This window comes from Vidua macroura, chromosome 1 (genome assembly GCF_024509145.1).
Source record: "Vidua macroura isolate BioBank_ID:100142 chromosome 1, ASM2450914v1, whole genome shotgun sequence".
Lineage (NCBI taxonomy): Eukaryota > Metazoa > Chordata > Aves > Passeriformes > Viduidae > Vidua > Vidua macroura.
The window spans coordinates 8,882,329-8,904,341 of record NC_071571.1 but is presented as its reverse complement, the minus strand read 5'-3'; the positions used below and the strand labels follow the sequence as shown (position 1 = coordinate 8,904,341).

The following is a 22,013-nucleotide window of genomic DNA, read 5'->3' as shown; positions in this document are numbered from 1 at the left end:
AGGGGATCAGAAGTGGCTGAACTTTAAGATCCCTTCCAACTCAAATTGTCCTGAAACAAAGAGGGGTTTTTTCATCTCAGCCATATTTCAACCTCAGACAGAAATCCCCGTGGGTTTCATCTCTACCATGAGGAAGCCTCACAGCCCAAGTTTCACTTTGAAATTGTATTTGAAGCACAAACCAAAATCCCACTGACAAAAAAAAAAAAAAAAAAAAAAAAAAGAAACCAGCCCTTATAACGAAACTTAATACTCATTACTAGAGGAAAACAAATAAAAATTCTACAGTGCAACTACATGCAGCCCTGCCAGGTCCTGTATCATGTACCCAGACACAAGGTGCCTCCCACCAGTATTTCCTCTGCCCCTGTGCCCAAGCAGAGCCCTGTGGACCTTCACATTTCTCACACTTGTTCTCCAGAACCTCCCAGGTCCAGATAAAGCAGCTCCTTCACTGCCCTCAAAGACAAAACTTCGCTTCTTGTCTTCAGCCCTTCTAGGAATTTCCATCAAAAGGTCAAGCAAAATTGGCTTCTAATTAAAAAGCTCTTCAAACAGCAAAAGCAGAGGAAAAGTGCTCTTCTACTTCTGCAACAGATCTTTATAACTCTTAAAAACTAATGAGTTGAAGTATCAAGACGTCATCTTATATTCCCATTAGTGGCCCTCACTAAAGGAGCAACTTCAGAACAGTTCTGAGCAAGCCCTAATTTGCAAATTGTACAGCTGTGTTACATATTTTTCCATTGATTATCAGCTTTAAACCAGTCTTCAAAACCTTAATGCACAGCAAACTCAGATTATTGTAAAAGAAAAAAGGATCCATGAAGAAAAATCCATGCAGTTAAATTTAAAAAGAAAAGAATCTCATGAGTGACTTCAGAAAAATGTGATGAATGACTTCCCCAGCTGTTTTGTCAACACTTCCATAGTAATTTGGCAAAGGCACAAAATCACTAAGTTTATACTTTCATCAAATGGCTATTAGTGCTGTTGAAATATCACAGACACGAGACAGTGAGTGCAAGCTCCACGTTTCATGTTGCACTGTCCACGCTCAGTTTGCAAGGCCTCATCTTTTCAGGTTAATCATTTGAAAAATATTCCCCCTTCTACTCTGAGGCTTAAATATGACACAATGGCTCTGACACTAAGGGTTCCATGTATTAAATACCAAAAAAAGAAGCAATACCTGCCCTCTACAATTATACCCCCTCAACACACAATTTATTCCTCATCCATCCATCCCTGTAATACTAGGACTACAGCAAACAAATCCCATCTTCAGTGTGAGCACACATCCCTGATTTACAGAGCTCCAGAGACCATCATCTTTTAAATGGCCCTGAAAGCATCACATGCTCACAGTAACAGCACATCTCTTCTGAAGCTCAGTAGGTTTCAAAGTAGTTCATGAACCTTCATCACAAAACCCAGTTCCCAATGAGAGGACATTAAGTTGTTAGCTGCTGTTCCATAGCCTGAATTAAAAAAAAATAGTGTTTCAAGTTGACATTCAATGGTAATTTTGACTAAATACTATACTTAATTATGAAACCTGTACAATTGGCCTTAGAGGAGACATGACTCCCAACTTTTGTTGTTTGGCATCTCCAATCCATCTCAAAGTTTCCAAATGTTCTTCGTTTCCCACCCAGAGTCAAGATCTATGCCTTAAAATCCACCACAGTTTAGAAATACAACTAATTTTTCAAATCCTGTCAATAACAATGTTTAAAATGCAAATGTATGCACACATATACATACAGATATTTAAACAGACAAAAATAAATTATTCCATGTATGCTTCTCAAACTTGTGACGCAAACAACCAATAAAGAGAGCACCGAAACGAAGATTTTCTCAACTGAAAAAACCCCAAACACCAAACCAGGAACATGACTACCACCCAACACTAACAATACTTACAATTTTCTTTTGTGCCTGGAAACAGTATCGTCAGTTTATACGCTGCTTCTGCAGAGATCCAGTGGGAGCAGGCAAGATTTTACCAAGAGAGCTTTGTGAGTTTTGGAAAGAGAAGGAGAGTTTGAAGAGTGACATTAGTACCTCCTGGTGCACCCAGGAAGGCCACCCCAGGGTTGCCCATGCCCCCAGCGAGGACTGCTCCCATCCTGTGTGGCTGCAGTGGCACCATCCCACCTTCTCCTCTTCTCACACACCTTGAGATCCGTGGGATGAAGCACCAAGGACAGTTACAACCACAATCTCTGGGGCCAAAGCAAAAAAGGGGGGACCAGTAGTTAAGAACTTTCCATAAAGGCGGAGAAGCTGGAGTGCTGCACACCCCAGAAGGGTGGAATGCACACTGGAGTGCCCACTGGCTCTTGGTGAAGTGGATGTGACCTGGGGAGGGCTGCACCCACCAAAACTGCACAACTGAACAACACCTGAAGTTGCCATAGACAGCTTCTGCTCAAAATCACCCAGCATAAAGATGTACCCTCATCTCCTGTAATTGTGTAATGGCAGTGAAAACTTTATGAAAGAATGTTGAAGTGATTATTTGTCAGTGCGCTCAATATATCATGGTATAAATAAGTTGAAAAATTATAAAAACAAGTATCAAAACTGCTGTGGTTTGAGCTGTGTAACTACAATTTTGTAGCAGCCCAAAGTGCAGCATCCAACAGAGCTACTCCACCTCTTCCTTGAACATCAGCAAACTCAGAATCTTCTCAGAAACATTTGCCAAGAGTTTTCTGAACATGAAGGTGTCAAACTTAATTTACAAAAAAGCATTTTTCCTCAGCCTTGTGAACCAGTGTGGCTCCCTTTGCAGGGTTGGAAATGTCCTGCAGTCAGCACTGTGACAGAGAAAGCAAAGCTGGAACAAATGCACAACAGGTAAGGCTTATGTTCACCTATATTTGTTATCATGCAAGTCAGTTTCTGACAGAAATAATCCCAGATTTTGCTCATTTGAGAACATTTTGTCACTTTCCAATTAAAATTCTGACCTTGTGTGAACTGCTGGTATTGGATACAGGCTGGTATCTCTACAGAAACAATCTCCATTTACAGTAATATTTAAAAATACTGAATAAAAGAATCATGAACTGTTTTTCTAAGGAGAAAGTTGCTTAGACAAGATTGAATAGTGGACTGGGAACAGAATTGGAGCCAAAAGGGCAGCAAAATTGCCTTCCAGGAGATGGAATCTGTTTGCAAAAGCCTTCAAAGCACTGATTTCAATTGAGAAGATAAATCAATAAAACCACGCTGTTGTAACAGCAATAAATAGACACTGATGACAGTTCAGTTAGGACTGAGTGTCCACCTCTACCCATTTCAACTGAAAATCTGGAGGACCTATATTTTAAAAGATTAGCCAGAATTGTCACAGAAATGGAAAACCCGAGAGGCTTTGACCTCTGTTAACAATCTATCAGCATGTTAACATCTCTCATGTATATAACCTACATGAGAGCTGCACTCTAAGTTGCCAGCTTGGCTCTGTGCCACTCACAGGCCCAAACCCAAGAGCAGAGACACTGACAATTTGGGTAATTTTGCCACCACACCCAGAAAACACAACAGCGAGCTGAATCTAGAGCCCAGTGTGAACCAAGGGCTGGCTTCTGGTTTCAGGAGGAGCTGGGAGGCGCAAGGCAAAACTCCCCCCCACAAACAGCTCTCATAAAAGAACTTTCCACTACTGGAAACTATTCTGTGCAGGGCAACAAGCACCTCCCCTGCAACAGAGCAGCACGGGCATGCACTTGGCTTTGTGACTTATTCCACAAAAAGGGTTACCAGGGATGTAGTCATCACCTTCTATAAACATTTCGAGGGCAAAACCACGCATGTGATCTCAGAGCAAGTGCTAGAGGAGAGGGAAGAGTGGAAACCACGTAAGAGTAATCAATTCATCTTAAGTTCTCAATTTGGTTGATCAAGAAGAGCAGGGAGGTTTGAACACCTGTGTCTTCTCAGAAAAATGTTTTATTTCCCTGAGTAGAGTTTCTTGTTTTTAAGTGTGATTACAAGAAGCATCTTCTCAATTAGTCACTGCATTAGAAGCCACTTAAAAGTCACTTTCTGTTCTATGACACTTTTCAAGACAGAATTATAGCTATTAATAAATAAATTATTAATGGCTACAAAAGTGCTATGAGAAAGCTTCAGGACAAATGACTCTACTTTCTTTTAACCTTTAACCAAAAGGTTAAACGAATTCTTTCAGGCTAATACTTCCAATATAAATCAAAAGTAGAGCAATAGCAATATTTCAAAAGTACTTTTGAAATTTATACACACGCCCCCCTTGCAACAGATCCTGCAATTTAGATACTATATAGGAGTAGCTGACATTGATATGTAACACCTCTAAAATATGAATATGCATAGTAAAGTACACATCATTTTCTTTTTACTTAACAGTGGTAAAAACTGATCATCTACTTGTCATTTTCTACCTGCTTCTCAAGAGAAAACAGTGTTTAGTCTATGAACACCGGGCAGTGAGTGTAACGGGACTTGAGCTGTACAGCAAACAAAACTGCATTTTCCACCTCTGGAATAGGTTCCACACAGAATGCAACTCAAATCTTTGAAGGTCCTTGGGAAATACAGATAAAATTGATGGAATTGTTTTGCTTTGACAAGTTCCAGTTCTGGTACATTTAAAACCAATTGGATTTAACAATTTTTAACTGTTTTGAAGCCATTTACCGCTAACAAACATTCAAGGTGTGCACCGGCTACACACTATGCAAACTACAGAAATGTTTCTGTCCAAGCCTCCTTTTAGGCCAGAAAAGGGCAGAGCAGTACAGCACGTACACTTGTTTGCTTTTCCATTAACAAGATTCCTTGTGTCACTACAGCTGGCTCTGTCCATGCTGGTGACTGAAAAAAGCCTTACACTTTTTATTACTTGCTCAGAAAGGAGACTGCACAAAGGCTATTTTCAGGGCTGAATATTTAGATCTCGAAATATGGTTCATTTGACCATTGGAGAATAACATTCTGGAGTTCCAGTGCTCTTCAAGCAGGAAACCTTTCCCAGAAAATTTGCAAGGCCCTCAAGAGATACCAGGATTTTACCACACAATAGCTTACCTTTTAGTTTTATTACAAACTATGTTTGTTCCTTATATGACCCAAATGCTGATGAATTATAATTCTAGGAAGTTGCCTTTCCTCAAGTTGTCCTTAGAAATAAACTTAACAAATGCAGCTCTGGGTATATACAAACCCGAAAAAATCATCCTCAGAGAGGTTTTTCACACACAGCCCTGTAGGACACTTCCCTGGCTATTCTGTAGAACCATTTATCTGACAAAATGCAGTCTTAGGCATTTAGAACAATACCAAAGGTGATTCCATTAACAAAAAGCCACCTCTTTTCATCATAGTCATTTAAAATTCAAAACACATGTATTGCTAGCCACATGGGATTTAACACACACTAAAAATAAAAAACTTTAGATCATTAAAACATTGCCAACATTCAAGAAAATGAATAGTTTACTCTGAAATGTGGATCTTTGCTGTATCATTACATTGATCAACAAGAGACATCCTGATCTTCAACTGAGGAGTTGGAATTAGGCTGTCTCAAGGTGTGCAGTCAGTAGTTGGTGAGAAGACAGGACATACACAAGGGCTCATTGTATTGCAAATTCCAGATCTAACTCCCTGGCACAGTCATCACAGACCTCTCCCTGGTTCCTCTCCTCCTCACTTAACATCCAATTCATCCATTACAATAAAGCAACTTACCTGAACAGATCCAGAATGCCTTCTCCCACATGAAGTCCACTCTTGGCACCTACACATCCCAAACTGGATGCTTTAGGGCAATAGTCATCAGGCTGCCCCAGATACACGTGGTGTTGGCTCTCTCCTCCCAGCTCCCCTGCTTCCTCAGCACCTCCCGAGAGACAAAGCAGCCCCCACATCACAAAAGTATCCCCCAGTCTCAAAACCACAGTAAGGGAACATGACCTGTGCATCAATGTCAACAATCAGGAGGGACGAAGCCAAGACACAGCCCGTGGAGGAGGGCTGGAAGGAACACTGTGCTCCATGGTGCATCTCGCTCTGTGCCCCAGGCTCCCACTACTTCTCTGTAAAGCCCAAGCACTCCCTTCTCACTAGGAGATATTTTTCAGAAAGCTGGTCTTTAAGACATGAAAGCCAGAGAAACTACTCCTCTTGGCAGCTTCTTCCAACAGTTAATCATCCATGTGTTAAAAATGTGTGTTTATCTTCTCATTTGAATTTGTCTAGCCTGATACAAATATTTATACTCTTCTTCCAAACAAGGCGACCTTTGATATGCACAGTTTTTTCTAACTGGTGTACACATTTTTTTAGAATCAAAGTGGAATTTGGCACACCATCCTCAGGCTGCAGAAGCACCTCCCTTGCTTGTGCTGGCAGGGGAACAGCCTCCAGAGCAGTGCTGAGCCTGGGCAGCCAGAGAACAGGCAGGGTTCACTGGAGGAGGAGACACAGACAAACACCCACCACTTCTGCATTCACCGTGATAACTCGTGATCATGTTTTCCTGATGAGAAAGGCAAAAGCCAAATGAGGAGAAAAGTCCTTGAAATTTATGTCAACGGTACAAAACAAGCTGCATTGTTTTCCTGCTTCTCCCTTAGTGGTTTCAAGGACCTTAAGATTTGCTGTTCTTCTCAGGGGTACACCATCCAATCCCAGAAAATACAGAAGTAGCACTAGAGATGCTTAATAAACGAAACATTTTGGTGGTTGTCCTAACTCTCAAGGTGAATATCCCCAAAAGAAAAATCTTTCACCTCCTTGCAATTACTCAGGAGCTCAGTCAAAAACTGAGGGCAGGAGGCTTGTGAACGCTACTCCTGCTTGGAGGCAGTACCAGATACACCCAAAATAGCTCTAAGTGGATTTCTAACTCTACTGCTCTCCTGGACACCCAGCTCCCACTTTGTGTAGAACAGACAAATAATGCCCTTTCATTATCCAAGTGCAGTACATTTGGTGATAAGGACCTGACCATATTTCCATAGGTACCAGCAGTAAGAATGAGATTAGCAGAGTAACTCTCAGGGGTGTCTGAGTGACTACTTAACAGGAGATGTCCAAATAACTCAAAGCCAAAGTGCCTTCTGACAAGAGGCAGTGTTATTACAGAAAGCCTGGCCAAAGTCCTCTGGAGACACAAGGCCTAGTCCTCTGGCTAAGAAATGCTGCAGGAAAGGCCAAGCCTTGGTCATGTGAGTTTTCTCCATTTTCCTTCAGAAATACTTTCACAGAGAAGTTCAAAATAATTTTAAAACATCCACAGTCTAGCTCCCCCTGGAAGGAGAATGACAGTGACTGATACTGCAGAATGATCTTTCACAAAGGCAAAGCACAGCATTTTCATTGCTGAGTATGACAAATATCACAACAGGATGACAAACACAGATTTAGTTTCTGTGAAGAGTAAAAGGCAGCCTCCAACTATGTCTAGGAGAAAACTTTGCCAGAGGTGGCTATGGTGACAGTTATGCAAATGTGTGATAAATTAGCAAGTTAATCTTACTCTGTATATCAGTTACAAAGATTAACACAGACCTGACATGTATTTCTGGAGGGAAACTGAAAGATGGATGAAGGTGCCCAGTTTCTCTACCAGATGTCTCAAAGCCTCTGCAGCCTTATGACTTTTTTTATTATTGGGATGTAAACTCCCCTCCTGCACCACAATTCAGTCAAGCTTGTGACTGGAACCTAGACAGAAGATTCCAGAGCTACTGCTTTGCATTTTCAGCTGGTTTAGTAACACCTTCAAACAACTCTGTTACAGACACAGCCAAGTAATTCTCTTTTCTGGCCATCACAAATGCATGTTCCACAACATGAATTCTATGACCGGTCACCCAGGCTGGATTCCTCTCTCATTCTAGTAACTCAAATAAATTCACAAGTTAAAAACAGTGCAAGAAATTTCAAATTTGATTTTTAACACTCAAAAAGAAGGAAGAACTGAAGCGTTCTCAATGTACCATGTTATCTGTTCTATCACGTAACAGACCAGCAAGCTCACTTGAGCTTTTCCAAACTAGGTGTTGCTATTTCATCTCTCTCTAACATTCAAGAGAATGAAAGGATTCAGCTTTACTTTCATTGCTGATAAACTAGCAGCTACAGTGCTTTGTTTTTTTCTATTTTTATGAAATTCACTTGAAGTTGGTTGCATTGCAAAGAGCTAGGAGAGCCTTCATTTGAGATTTACAGGTAAGGATAAGCTATAGGCCAAAGACAAATTTTAAGTTATTACCAGAAGCCTCTAAAAGTATATTTTCTTGACTGTCAGTTTTAAGTCAGGTTCAAAAATTACCTAATTTTAGTGACTTTAAAATTAACTCAATATGCTGCAAAGCTAACTTTATTGTAAAAGCCAGAGAAACTAAAGAGAATTCTATTTAACAGTGTCCTGATAAAATTTTTACTTATCTTCTCAATTAAACATACTTTAATCCCCACCACAACATTTTGAAGCTGACAACATCTTAAAATCTTCCACTTCCTTGATGTAGAAGGTAATTAGCAGTCAGGCCATCAATGCAATCTACCTCACACCAGGACAGCCCAGCTTTCAGGCCTGGGCACTATCACCTCCAAACTCCTGCCTATCTTTTGGCCACAGCAGCATGACAGAGCATAAAGTACTCATGTGGGGTTTTGATTAACTTTCTACCAGCTGTTGTGAGTGAGATAACACCTAATGCAGTGCTGAGTCTGCCACAACAGAGCTTTCAGAGAAGTTTCAATGAGTTTAAATCAGCACAGCTTGCAGAGGTTCAGGGTCACGGCTCTGATCATCATAGGATTTTAATTCTTTTGTTTTTTTTTAATCTGACAGCAGCATCTCAAACATAAGGTTTACTATTTTGTGAATGTATGACCTATATAGCAGAGCATGAATCAACCACCTTCAGCTCTAACCTTTCAGGGGTGCACTCCACTCAACAACCAACTCTAACCAAGGTATATTTTTCAAAACCAAGTAGGAAACCCACTAGAATTATGAATTCAAAGGTACAGTTTGTAACACTAATAAAGTCAACATTCTTCATTCCAGCCCTAGTGCAACATAAGGACCATTTCAGGTGGAAGATAAGAAGCTCTGTACCTAGGACAACCACTTGAAGACAAACAGTAACAAGAAAACCCAAACTATGTTGAGTACTAGGCAAAGCAAGTCTGTGGTCACAATTCAATCCTGAAGTAAACAAGCCCTGAGGGAGCAGACAGTGCAAACAGGCTTTCTGATGTTAAAAAAGGGTAAGTTTCAAAGTTTGGTTACTGCTGACTGGCAGATTACTGATGTCCGTATTGCCACTAGCCCATGAGAATACCATGACTTAAAAAAAAGCCTAAACACCATAACATCCAAAAATCACAACCAAAGAGGCAAATTTTCCAAAAATACTAAGAAACACTTCCACAAAAAGACTAACAAGTATTTTAAGTACTAAGCCCTTTTCAAAGGTTCTGTGACCACAAGCATCAAACAGCTGTAGCATTCAATCTGCAACACAACCACCTTCAGAAGCACTATCCTGTTACAACCAAAGATTAAAACTCAGACAAAGGAGATATTAAGCTCACTGCTCAAACAGAACAGAAGCAGATTCAGGATGAGTTCCTGAATTTTCATTTCTAAAAATAAAAAGTAAAATGTAACTTTATCGCTGGACTATCCCACAGATGGTGTGAAACACAGCACAGCTAAATACAAAAGACAAACCTCCAGGAGTCAAGGAAACAGGATAACCAAACACAAACACTGAGAAGAGATACAAACCCTCTGGGCTTAGAGATGATGGGTTTTTAAATCTTTTACAATCTTGTTTTCAGCATTCTAACTCAGCTCATCAATTAATCACAAGTTGATACAGGATCCACCTTCCAAATGCTACATACACATTCTCTGCAGAGCAGCTTTGTCAACTGCACCACAAACCAAGCCCCCTGATTCTCAGCAGAGAAGGTTTTCTGAGAACTGAGCACTGCAGGAGTGCAGCATTTTACAGTGTGAAGCATTCCAACACAAAATCCCAAACTCTTTCAGTAAAGCCAAGTGGAAGGGGTAGGTGCCATGCAGTCTATAGAGAAACTGGGGTTAGTGTGCTGCTGGAATTACTGCCATGCACAAGGGACTGCAAAGAGGTTGCAGCAGGAGAAAGCATTACAAAGTTCTTGTATCCACCAATGAACTTTGAAGCAGAGCATGAAAGACTAAATGACTTAGCAGGTTCAAAAACTCCATCTTGGTTTTTCCAAACCGCTCTTTTTCCAGGATGCTTAATTTAAATGGGATGGTGTCCCTAAACATTCAAAATTAATCCCTCATGTATGAAAAGATGGCACTTTTAATCCAACAGAACCTGGATTTGAAAGCTGCCTCATCCCACTGTACATTTGTACCTAGCATTTGCTATCAAGAACTTTTTCTGTTATTAATTATTTGTACTATTTTGGCCAAAATTGAAGTTTAAGGAAATGTGCTGCCCTTGATGATCTATCACTTCTAATAAGCAGGTCTCGTACATCCATGCAAATTATGTATTAGCAAGGAACAACATAAATTTTTTTTCAAAGCAATCTAACAAGTGGGTTTTCAGGAGAAAACAAATTCAGCAAAGAAATTCTGAATATAACATAGAATGTGGATTTGTGTTTTAAAAAAGGAGCTGGATGCAAGAAGTTGCATCAAAAAAAAGTGTTATTTCAAAAAACACACCGAAAGAGATGGAGACTGTTAGGTTTAGGTCAAGTGAATTATTACAAATTTTTAAACCTGGAACTGGAATTGCTGGTCCAATGATATATTAGGACCAAGACCACATATCCAGTTCAACTACCAGCCTATGCTGGTGTGTGGGTATCTCATTCCTGCAGGCATCTACTGCCAAATTCTGCCTTCTGCTGACTCATTCCCTGTGTTTTGCCAGTTTCTACCAAGGAAATGCAGCATTGCCATTTTAATGCTGCATTTTGGCCAGCTCTGACAAGCAGCTTCAGGGATCTGAAGGCAGAACAGACACTATCCAAAAAACTGGATCTTGAGCACATTTAGTGTTAAAAAATTTCACTACAGAACCCTGATGTGACCTCTTTGTGTGTAACACTGTGAGAAGGATCACACTTTACTAGGCAAGAAAATAAGCATGTGTTCTTAACCTGAGCAAGGTAACTTAAATGTTAAAGAAGGTGACTTGGAATAAAACTAAAAGGCGAAGTTTGGCACTTTAATATAAAACTTAAGGGTATCCAGAGGAAGGCATTCAAACTCAACTCCAGATTGTCCTAATTTTATTTGACTTGGTTAATCAATTTTAAAGCACTTTTTACAATTTACATAATTTAAAGGAGCACACTGCATCCTATAAATATAAATTAACATTTTTAATAACTCAAGACATCACAACAAAGCCAAATTTTGAAATAAATTTCATGTTTAGTTATCTGGATCAAGAAGTAACATACATGGGGAGGGGAAAAAACAGCATTAACAAGAAAACACTGTTTAGTTCTAAACTAAGTTTGTGCTTCTACATCAAAAACACAACACTGAAGTGACAGGAACTCTGGAAAGAACTTGAAAAGGTATTTAACTGCTTTAGTCCCAAAACCAAAGTATATATTTATTTTTTCTACTACATGTTATTTTTTTCAGTTCTATCAAATTAGCATTAATGGTAGAGGGACAAAAGTACAATGTACTAATTTACTGCAAATACAAATTCTGTTGTAACAGTTTGTTAGCTTGGTTTGGCTTAAGTTGAAATGGTTTTCCTGCATGAAAAACAAGAGCATATCTTTTCAATGCATTTAATAGTCAACACATTTGTTAGTACAAAGCAGATGGTGTTCAGCAAGAAGGCATTAGGTGATCATTTGAAAACACCATGCTTTTTTTTTTTTTAAACCACTAAGACACTCTGAAGAGTTTTGTGAAGGCCAGATGTTCAAAGCTGGTGCACAGATGAAAACTGCAGATCCATGATCTATGCATGGAACTATCCAGAACCTGGCAGGTATTAACACACACCATTAGTTACCTGCATGCTTTCTCTGTGACACACCAAAACCAAATCATCTTTCACTAAACTTTGAAAATCTGGTCTTAGCTACAAATGAACACTTTACTTCATTAATTTAACAAAGGGCATTAATCCATCTTTTGATTTTTGGTTGAGAACTAAAAATAAGAGTGTGATATCATAATCCTAATAATTTTGTCCAAATTTTCAAAGCAATTATTTATTCTCAAAATAGCAAAAAAAATCTCATCATTCTCAGTCTTTTTGTAATTATTAAATGTTAAATAAATAAATTTATCAAATGTATATTTATATTTACTACAGATTATTTTTTGAAGCAAATCTCAGAACAGCTTTAGAAACTTTTTAAAATAGAGTTGCTTTAGGCCTAGACTTAAAATAATTATATATTAGGGCAAAAGATGGAGTTAGAGAGTCAGCCTCTGAATGCTTCTTAAAAATAGGTGCTTCAAATACAGATTTAGAAATGAAATTAAAAATCATGTTTTCAGTCACACTGAAGAAAACATCTGCAAAGAAAAAAGGCCCTCATCCTAAAGATTGAAGAAAAAGGGAGAAAAAAAAAAAAGCACCGTTTTCCCAAGTTGCCCAAATCACACACAGACACAGGAAGGTTACAAATGCCATTCATGAAAGAATGCACCACAAACATCAGCATTTATTCATTTTGAATTTTTTTTTAGCAAATGACAAAAGACTCAGCTCACTGGCTTCACTTTTGTTTACCTTTTGCTTACATTACACATTTAAACATTTGTCAAAACTTACTAAAGTTGTCTGCATTCATGCACAACTAGAAAACATCCTTAATTTATTTAAACCAGAAATGCATTACCAGAAATGTATTAACATTGTTCACTACTAAACATTAAAAAAAAAAAAAAAAAAGTTGAAATTATTAAAAAGGTTATCCTGGAACTGTTAACTTCACAGCAGACTTGAACTACTAATTGGCTCACATTTCAAATTGGAAAAAGCAAGATTCATGCTAGTGTTAGTGTACATCTCGCCCTAGCACTACTGAAGGATCATGGTTCACCTTGATCACAGATAAGAAAAGAAAAGTGCATACAGAAGTTTACAACAATTTTAAGGACAAAAAATGGTCCAATTGATGTGGTCCCAACGATTAACTCAAAGTCTATGACAAATACGAGCTTCTGTGAGCTACTTATACTACTTAAGATTGAGTACGGATATACAGAAAGTTGAATTCGTTTGAAATCTTCAAAAAATGTTCCTGTCAATCCTCAAATGGTGGCTGTTAGAGCTTAAAATTTCTGTTAAATGCGTGCGTTGAATTACTTGTTATCCAAGCGTAGCAGCTGCTCCTTACCATTTATTGTTAGCGACCTTAACTGGCCATCTTCTTCAACTTCTACTCTCTCTTGTCCATTCTCAATAATCCTGCAGGACAAAAACACAATGAGCCATTTCAGATCACTGCAGGCAGTTTTAAACACACACCAGACCTCAGGTTTAGATAACAAACTGTAAGGGAGCACCACCTGCTTAACGCAACTACTTGGCAAGCTTTGGTATTTACCAGCGCCAGAGCTGTCACCAGTACCCATTTGCATTTCCCCACTGCTTAGTCAGGAAAATTGCCTTCTGGAAGTTGGAATCCTCCAGGATGTAGAGTTCACAGTTACAGCTGCCATCTCATACATTGTCACAGTTGTGCTCACACTACACACTGTTATCTAGGCCTAAATGCCTTGACAGATCAATGGCACAATCTTGACACTGCATTTAGTCCCTGCATGTTTCTTAAATGTATGATATTCTAGATCCAATCACAATCTTGTACACAAGACAGTCTTAAATCCACTTTTAATTTGATCAGAGCAAGTAATTTGTAGACCTACTATACACCAACTTTATGACCAGCACGCATGTTACAAAATTCAAGTATCTCTGATTGAAAAGAGAAGCCTAAAAGAGCTCCAGCTACAGCATTAAGTAACTCAACAATGCCAAGAAGAGACAGAGAACCCAAAAAAGTATTTCAAAATGTTTTTAAGCATTCAGAGAAATCCAAGTAATATGATGAATGTAATAACAGAAGTAAAACATAAAAACATGTATCACTATCTGTGTGTGTGCAAAGACACAGTATATTTATATGCATGTAACTATAGGTATGCAAGTCTCTACATATAGTTTCATATAAATATATTTATATCACTTACCTCTTTGTAGTAATTTTTCTGCCATTAACTATTTTAGTTGAGGTTGATACTGATTTGAAGTTTCCCATTCCACTGCCACCAAATGACGTAGAGGAGAATGATGAAGTAAGGCCTCCATGTCCCAGGGAGCCAAACGAAGTAAAACCTATTGAAAAAGAATGCATTTGAATAAAATGTAATTTTGCATGACTGTGGGATCCTAATTTATCATCCACTCAGACTACATCCTACTTTCAGGAAGCCCTCAGCTGGTTTCATCACACAGCATCAGAGACTAGATGGCATCAACACCAGCCTGAGAATAAAACTACAGCTCCAGCCCCATCCATTTCTCTCATATGGACCCACAGTTCAAGTTCCAAATGCACAGCATTGTCCAAAAACCATTTGTCAACTCCTCCCCTGAAAGATATTCAACCTTTATCCATGCTCTGCACCCAGGGGAAAGCCAGCAACTCTAATGAATCTGATCATCAGCTTTAGTGCAGATGTTGGGACACCCCGAGCTGGCAGACAGAACAAGTCCTGTATCAGTAACACCCCAACCAATGCCCAGATTCCCAGCACCCTAAGCACTACCATGGGGTTTAGGCACATGTTTTTCAGGATCTGTAGTAAAAGCCATCACACCCCTGAAAGCAAACAGAACAAAAGACTTCTAAAGCCATGAAGAAACTGTAGCACCAAAATAAGGAAAACAAAGTTCTACTTCTTAGAGATCTGTTCACTCTATATGAAGTTTCAGGTAGCCCAAATACTCTAACTATGGCTTAATTTACACCTTACAGACAGCAGCTTAATTAAAAAAAGAAAAAAAAAAAGAAAAAAAAAAGAAAAAAAAAAAAAAAAAGAAAAAAAGAAAAAAAAAACCAGTCACAGAATTGCCTGAATGGAGAATCCAGCTTATTATACTGCAATCCCTTATGAGCCAAAATTGCATTCTTTCTTAATTGTTATTATATTTACCTGTGTCAAATGGAGAGAAACCACTTCCAAAAGCAGGGAAGCCACCAAAGGCAGAGAAAAATGATCCACCACCACCTCTGTTTCTGCTTCCCCTTGGACCCCGCCTGCCACCGAAGAAGTCCTCAAAAGGGTCTTCTACAAAACAGAAGACAACATTTAAGAGATAAATATTACTGAGTGATTCTGTATTTAATCATTAGGGATTATTTATTTAAAAAAAAAACCTTTTTGTTAACAGATAAGAATCTTGCTTTGAAATATTTGAGGCTACTGAAGTAAGACTCCCTTGAAGGTAATTGCTATGCTCTTTCTGGTCTAAATTCTGCTTGCTTCTGGACCTAAAAATAATTACATATATACATATATATATATATATATAAAGTAGTTGATTTCCTTATTTTACCTGTTTAGCATTAAAAACTAGTACACCTAATGGAAAATATTGCATACAGGTACCTGAACTTTCTAGCTTATTTCTATTCAAGATTTATTGAGGATCACCATGATCTGAAAAGTAACTTCCAGATAGGTTGTATTAATTATTGAAATCTAAAAACAGCAGCCAGGGATTGATGACTCATAATTCTAAAGTGTTCCAAGTGTTTAATTTAGCACTTGCCACATTAGATACTCCAAACACGTATTCTGATGCACATTTAGCAGCAAAGGATGGAGGTTTACACACAGTGTCCCAAAGAGGCACTTGGTCTGTACCAAGCAGGAGAGAAAGGGCAAAAACAGAGAAAGAGGGTCATGGATAAAATGTTATTTCAAATTCAAGTTCCACTGTTATGTCATTCAGAACAGCTATTGTTCCATCCCCACCAGGAAGACAATAGTCTCTTTCCAAAAAGGAAAAAAAAAAAGATGGGGGAGGTGTCAGGCCATGGGGTACAACACCAGCACCTATACAAGCAGTCTTTATTTACTAGAATTATCAGAAAACTGCTTTTTTCTAATTCTCTTGAGACAAAGAACAGAAAAAAAATTGCAATCATAAACCAGAAAGTCAATAAATATAATGCTTGCATTAAAGCCAGAAAAGTTTAGGAACTACTACTCTCTTGATCAATCACAACTCTCCCAGAATGAGTGTTATTGAGAACACCAATGATTTTACCAAGTTTTTCACACAGAGATTCAGTATTGAAAACTCAGAATAAGCTTTTAATGAAAAATGCAGAACCTGGTGACAGCAGCAATAGAGGTATGAAAGCAAGACTTGTGACTGCCTGACTGCTCAGAACTACAACTGACAAAGAGAAGGTCAGAAATGCAGTATTTGTTCCACTTCTGGTACTTCCACAAAAATCCAAGCTGATTTATGATAAATCACCAAGTTAATACCATATGCATTATGCATCATTAAGTAATCAATATGATAATAAAAATATGTAAGTTACCATCTGTGTAAAGACTTAAATGTGAAACATCACAATGTATTTATGCTGAACAAGGGCAGCTGCTACCCCTCTCCCAACCTCCACAGTTATTGAGTAAAAGAACACAGACCAAACTTTTATCTTACATACACTGGCAAGCAAGTGGTAAGATTTTTTCTACCTTGGACACTTTTTGTTTTGTAATTTCTTTTTTTTCCATGTAAAGCAAGTTTTCCTCAATATAAAGATGACCCATTAGTACCTTTACAGAAGTTAACCAACACTTAGCATGGAAATATGGGAATTACTATAATTTCCAAAACAAGCACTATGTCAATTTTAAAAATAGGCCAGTTTTGTCAGTCTAGCATATCAACCAGCAAGTACCACTGCAGTTAATTGTTTTGTAGTCCAATTTATTCTCACAGGAATGACTCATAGGTTAGTTATGAAGGTCATTCACTCACGTGTACAAATGATCTATATACTGTATTACTCCCACTGTTAAGCTTTCTATTTATAATCCAAATTTTCTCGTTACCTGGAGTTTGAATAAAAACAAAACAACCTATCATGTAAGCTCTGAGTTTTTAATCTCCCACAGTGTGTCAGCCTATTCTGCAAGTGAATCTCTCCTCCCCAACACAACAGCTGCAGAAACAAAGTTATTTAAGGGAAGATCATGGACTCTCCTAGAGAACCCTGGTATCAACCCAGCTTCTCAGTGGATTATTGCCACACCAAAGCCTAACCAAGACTTGGCCATGCCTTATCAGCCTGCACAGCAAAGGAAGAGATCAGCACTTGGTATCAGCACGTGTTCAAACATCAGGTGATCGCTGTCAGCAGCCCTGGGAACATTCTCCAGTGCTCTTCCTGTAATTTTCTCAAATAAGACAGAGCAACCACTCTTCCACAGTGCACTGCAGAATGCTCAGCAAGAGGGATTATCCTGAGACAGGAAAAGGGGCAGGACTTGTCAGATAAACTATTCCTTTATGATTCTGACAGCCATGTACAGCAGGCAAAAGAAAAAAAATACCGAAAATATTGAGAGAAGGCAGCAGGAGGCTGCTGCACTATCATTCGTTGTATCTACCACCAAATACACATTAATACAGCAATCTTCAGCTACTCAGACCCTGTTTATGCTTTTACTCCCTAAATCACGATGATTAATAGCACCTCTCAGCAAAATAATAACATTTCAGCTCTGTAAATCTATTTTAGCAGAACCTTTCCATCCCTGATAACCTTTTCACAAAAAAGACCTTTTCCAAACAGTTCAAATGCAGGGTGTTGGGTTTTTTTCAATTATTCCTCTTATTATAGTCATTTTGGTACTTTTTAGAAAAAGGCAAATGCTTATGCAAAGAACTCATGGTAGCCCATCATCAAAACACCAGGCAAAATGAAGGACTTCAGGACTCTTGCTGTTACTAGGTAGCAAAACTGAAGTTACAGAAGCCAAAAAGTTAATGTGGAGATTGGAACACAAATCCCCCGGCAACACAGAAGACTCTACAGTAACAAACCTGTCTAAAAATAATTGCACTGGAGGTAATGTTTCCAGGAAAATTTACTTTCTTTAGAAAAAAACATTGCCAATTCAAATGCAACAACTGTCTTGTTCCTCAGGGTAAAACATTAAACTTGCTCCCTGCAAACCATGGAATACTACCTTGTTTTTCTGTAGTCACAGGAAAAGAATTTCACCTCTAAACAGGTCAAATAACAGCAACTACTGTAATAAATATCACACTGCAGCTCAAAATAAGGCAGGTCATGATCTCTCCATTCTAAGGAGTCCCCAGCTGTAACATAGAAATGGGATTTTTTCCCTTTCAGCTTATGGCAGAACACTACTTAAAAGATGTGACTGTTTTCCTTTCCTGCCTTTTGATCATTGAACCAAACAAGTTGCACTAATTCACTGATCCAGAAGAAAACACTGAGTTGTTACTTTCTGTTGCACCCATGAGCTAATCTCTTTCAGCACTGGAAAGACTCATGTATTGGAAAAAAAAATGGGCAGGAAAGCACCATACAACAGGGGAAGGGAGGAAAGGAGTCAAACCCCACAATTTGAAGCAGTCCACAAAGCAGCTAAAACTCTAAATTCATTATAGCAATCTAAGGCATTAGCTGAAATTACAATACATTATAAACTAGAAGTGTCACACTTCCTATAGCAGTCACTTCTGCCAAGACCCCTGTATCCTGGCTGTTGCTTGGGGAACTAGATCAGGAATTGATATGCTGGAAAGAGCATCTCCAGCTGAAAGCAAGTTCAGCCACATCAATTCTTTGCTAGAGTTCACAGTGTGGCTGTAAAAGCAACTGTGCAGGCTACAAGACAGGCAGCAGCAGAAGTGCCCAAGGGTCAAAGGCAGCACAGGAAGATTCTTTCAGCCATAGAATGATGCTACACTGCAATGCCATCATTCACCTCCAAAAATCAAAGGTGTTGAGATAAATGGTGAGCTGTCAGCAAATGCTCTCCCATGCATGTACTGTCACAGTGAGAGATGCTGATAATCTTTTCAGGACAGTGTGCAAAGGGAATCACCCTGTCCAAGCAGGGCCCCTGCTCAGGCCCCGCTCACTGCACCACCTCCCTGACCAGTGAACCTTGTTTCCTTTATTCTCTACCACCAGAGCCTCACCACTGCCTCTGTCAAAACACAGCACCTGAGCTGAGTGCTCCTGCTGCAGATGCACGAGGGTGGCACTGGCACAACACAGGATAATGGAGAAAGGATAAAGGATGCTGTGCAGCCCCCATGGAAGGGCACAGCCAAACCTAATGGCATTGAGCATTGCTGCAGTGTTGCAGTAAGCAAAGGCTGCCTGCCCCATCCTTTCTTTGTATCAAAAGCATTCTGTAATGACTTTATACATCCTGCCAGAAGACAGTCTCAAATGCAGGTCTGAACAATGTGTTTACACAAAGGGCTACAGACACAATACCCAGAATACAACAGAATTCTTGGAGTAGGTGTTTTCTACCTTGTATCCTATCTGAAAAAAAGTTTCAAATACACAAATTTGCAGTAAATACACACAGAACCTCATACGACAGCTCTGGAGAGCACTCAGGCACTAAAAAACATACCATGAGAACTGGAGGGGCCACAGCAACCTCTAAGCGCTTTTGCATGGAAATATTTTCTTCCTTACAAAGTAAGCACACTGTTGATGCCCCTTACTAAGGGGAGACACTAAGATATTGTTGCAAGCACTGTTGCTTCATGTGCCTAATGTTTCAGCATGGTCGTTGTAATGCTCACTTTCATAAATGATGTCAAACAGATGTTTGCCACACTCATTTAGTAAATTACCAGAAGAAGCATTGGGAAGTCCTTCTAATGACTCATAGCAGAGATCTTGAGATTGGAGACCTAAAACATCACCTTTGAATGTCATCTATATGGTAATTACAAAGATGCTGGAGTACACTAATCAGCATTTCACACTTATCAAATGAATGCTCAGGCACACCTTAAAAATGGAGGCAGCTTCCATTACACCTCTGGATGACCTGCTCTCCATAGGTGATGTTCAGCATTTGTGCTCTGACCAATTTAACCAGCTACCTTTCCAAGAAAAACAAATCAAAACATTTTCTTGGGGACTAACAACCTCAACTGGACTGGGATTCCCAAGACAAACTTCGGCTAGTATGCTATCAAACAGTTTCTCAATCTATCTAATGGGACATTAGACAAAGATTAAAGTCTTAAGATAAACATGAGAATTTGGAGGAAGGCCTCCTCCTTTCAGCAGGGCTAACTATGTATTAGTTTGGCCATGGAGCCACAGCACTACCTACTCCTGTCTGATAATGCTGTCTGGGTGAGACAGTTCCTGTGTTTCAAAAACCCTCTTCAAACCTATCAAGTTATTTCTGGAAAATTCTTAGTGAGATTTGGACCATTCCATGGATAATTATGATCTAAGACTGGTGGTTATGAAATGAAACTGCACATTCATACCAAAGCAATGAATGCACATGCAAATCTGTGAGTACTTCATAAATTGCACCAAAAGCAGCAAATTTACATCAACAAAAAGATTAATTACCAAAAAGGCACTGCTGTTCAAGATAGCTTTAAATGAAAGCCACCTCCATTTTCAGGTCTAATAACCCATTTTACTAACAAATACATTTTGCATTAGAACATTTAAACAATCACTTATCAGAAATGGAATAGCATGTGAATTAAAACCATGATCTGAATCTTTTGCCACAGCAAGACAACTTTCTGTCCTTGAGACAGCAATTTGATGAAGCTGTCCCATTCAAGAAAAACATCCTAAAACACCTATCACGTAGAGCTTGCAATGATTACTGCACAGAACATTTCCTCTCTCTTGTTAGATTATGACTCTTTTACCTGGATACCAAAAGTAACTCACTGTACTTTTCCAGAACAGTCCTGCTTCTTTTTATGTAATCAATATTACAGTAGTCAATCTGAAGTAATTCTGACCTTTGATGGAACCAAACTACATACCAGATAACCAGCTAGCTGATATTCTCTGTGACGAATATTTGTATCTAACTAGTTGCATGAAGGTTTTAAGTTTCATTTTACCTTTCATTTCCAAGAGTAGATTTTGAAATACCACATAAAGCAGGTAACCAGAATTCTCAAGGGAAAACTCCACAGAATCCCTGTGGGTTTGTATGCATTAGATCAAAGTACATTGTGAATTCTACTTCACAATCTAAAAAAACATTTAAGACATTTATATAATACCATCTCCAAATGTACATTCAGAAACCACAGCAAAACTGTCAAGACTACAGTCAATGTTTAAAGAGATCCCACAAACAGAATTCTCTTGGGACATCCAAGTCTAGAGGGGCATCCACCAGGAGCAATTTATCATGTCACATCAGTAACACATTCTGCCAGGGAGAAAAGCCTGGTTCCTTATGGGACTCATTTAACTACACACACAGGCACTGGAAGCAGTCTGAAATGCCCTAAACCATCCTGTCAAGCTTGTAGACACAGCTGCTGGAGGATACTGGTCTGCTGTAGGCTCTGAGTTGTATTTCCTAGCCCATACACAAATTACTTGGGCATCACTGATACATCTGAAGTCAGCTGAGATGGTTTAGAGTGCATATGCAGCTTCTAGTCTAGAAAAAAAATAATTAACTCCTTAATGAGTTTCTGTTGGGTAATATTATGATCTTATTATACCAACTCAATCTTCCACAGCAACTCCTCACTGATAACACCTTCCAACATAGAACCCACTCTTGAAGTGAGAATCTGAAAAGCCTCTAAACCAAAACCAAATCAATTCTTTTAACAGCCTAGAAACACAGCCCAGCCTACACCAAAGCACATTAATTTCTGTTCCTCAGCCTGAAGCAGAAGTTTTTC

General features: G+C 38.9%; 1 protein-coding gene across 4 annotated transcripts in view; it reads right to left on the bottom strand.

Moving 5' to 3' along the window:
• DNAJB6 (DnaJ heat shock protein family (Hsp40) member B6) overlaps positions 1–22,013 on the bottom strand; it is a 56,192-nt gene that overhangs the window by 16,016 nt on the left and 18,163 nt on the right. For all 4 annotated transcript variants that reach the window (XM_053984530.1, XM_053984558.1, XM_053984548.1 and 1 more), the window contains exons 6-8: positions 15,230–15,364; positions 14,264–14,408; positions 13,408–13,478 (exon numbers count right to left, since the gene is read on the bottom strand). In XM_053984530.1, the coding sequence (XP_053840505.1) occupies positions 13,408–13,478; positions 14,264–14,408; positions 15,230–15,364 (351 nt within the window). The remainder of the gene's footprint in view (positions 1–13,407; positions 13,479–14,263; positions 14,409–15,229; positions 15,365–22,013) is intronic.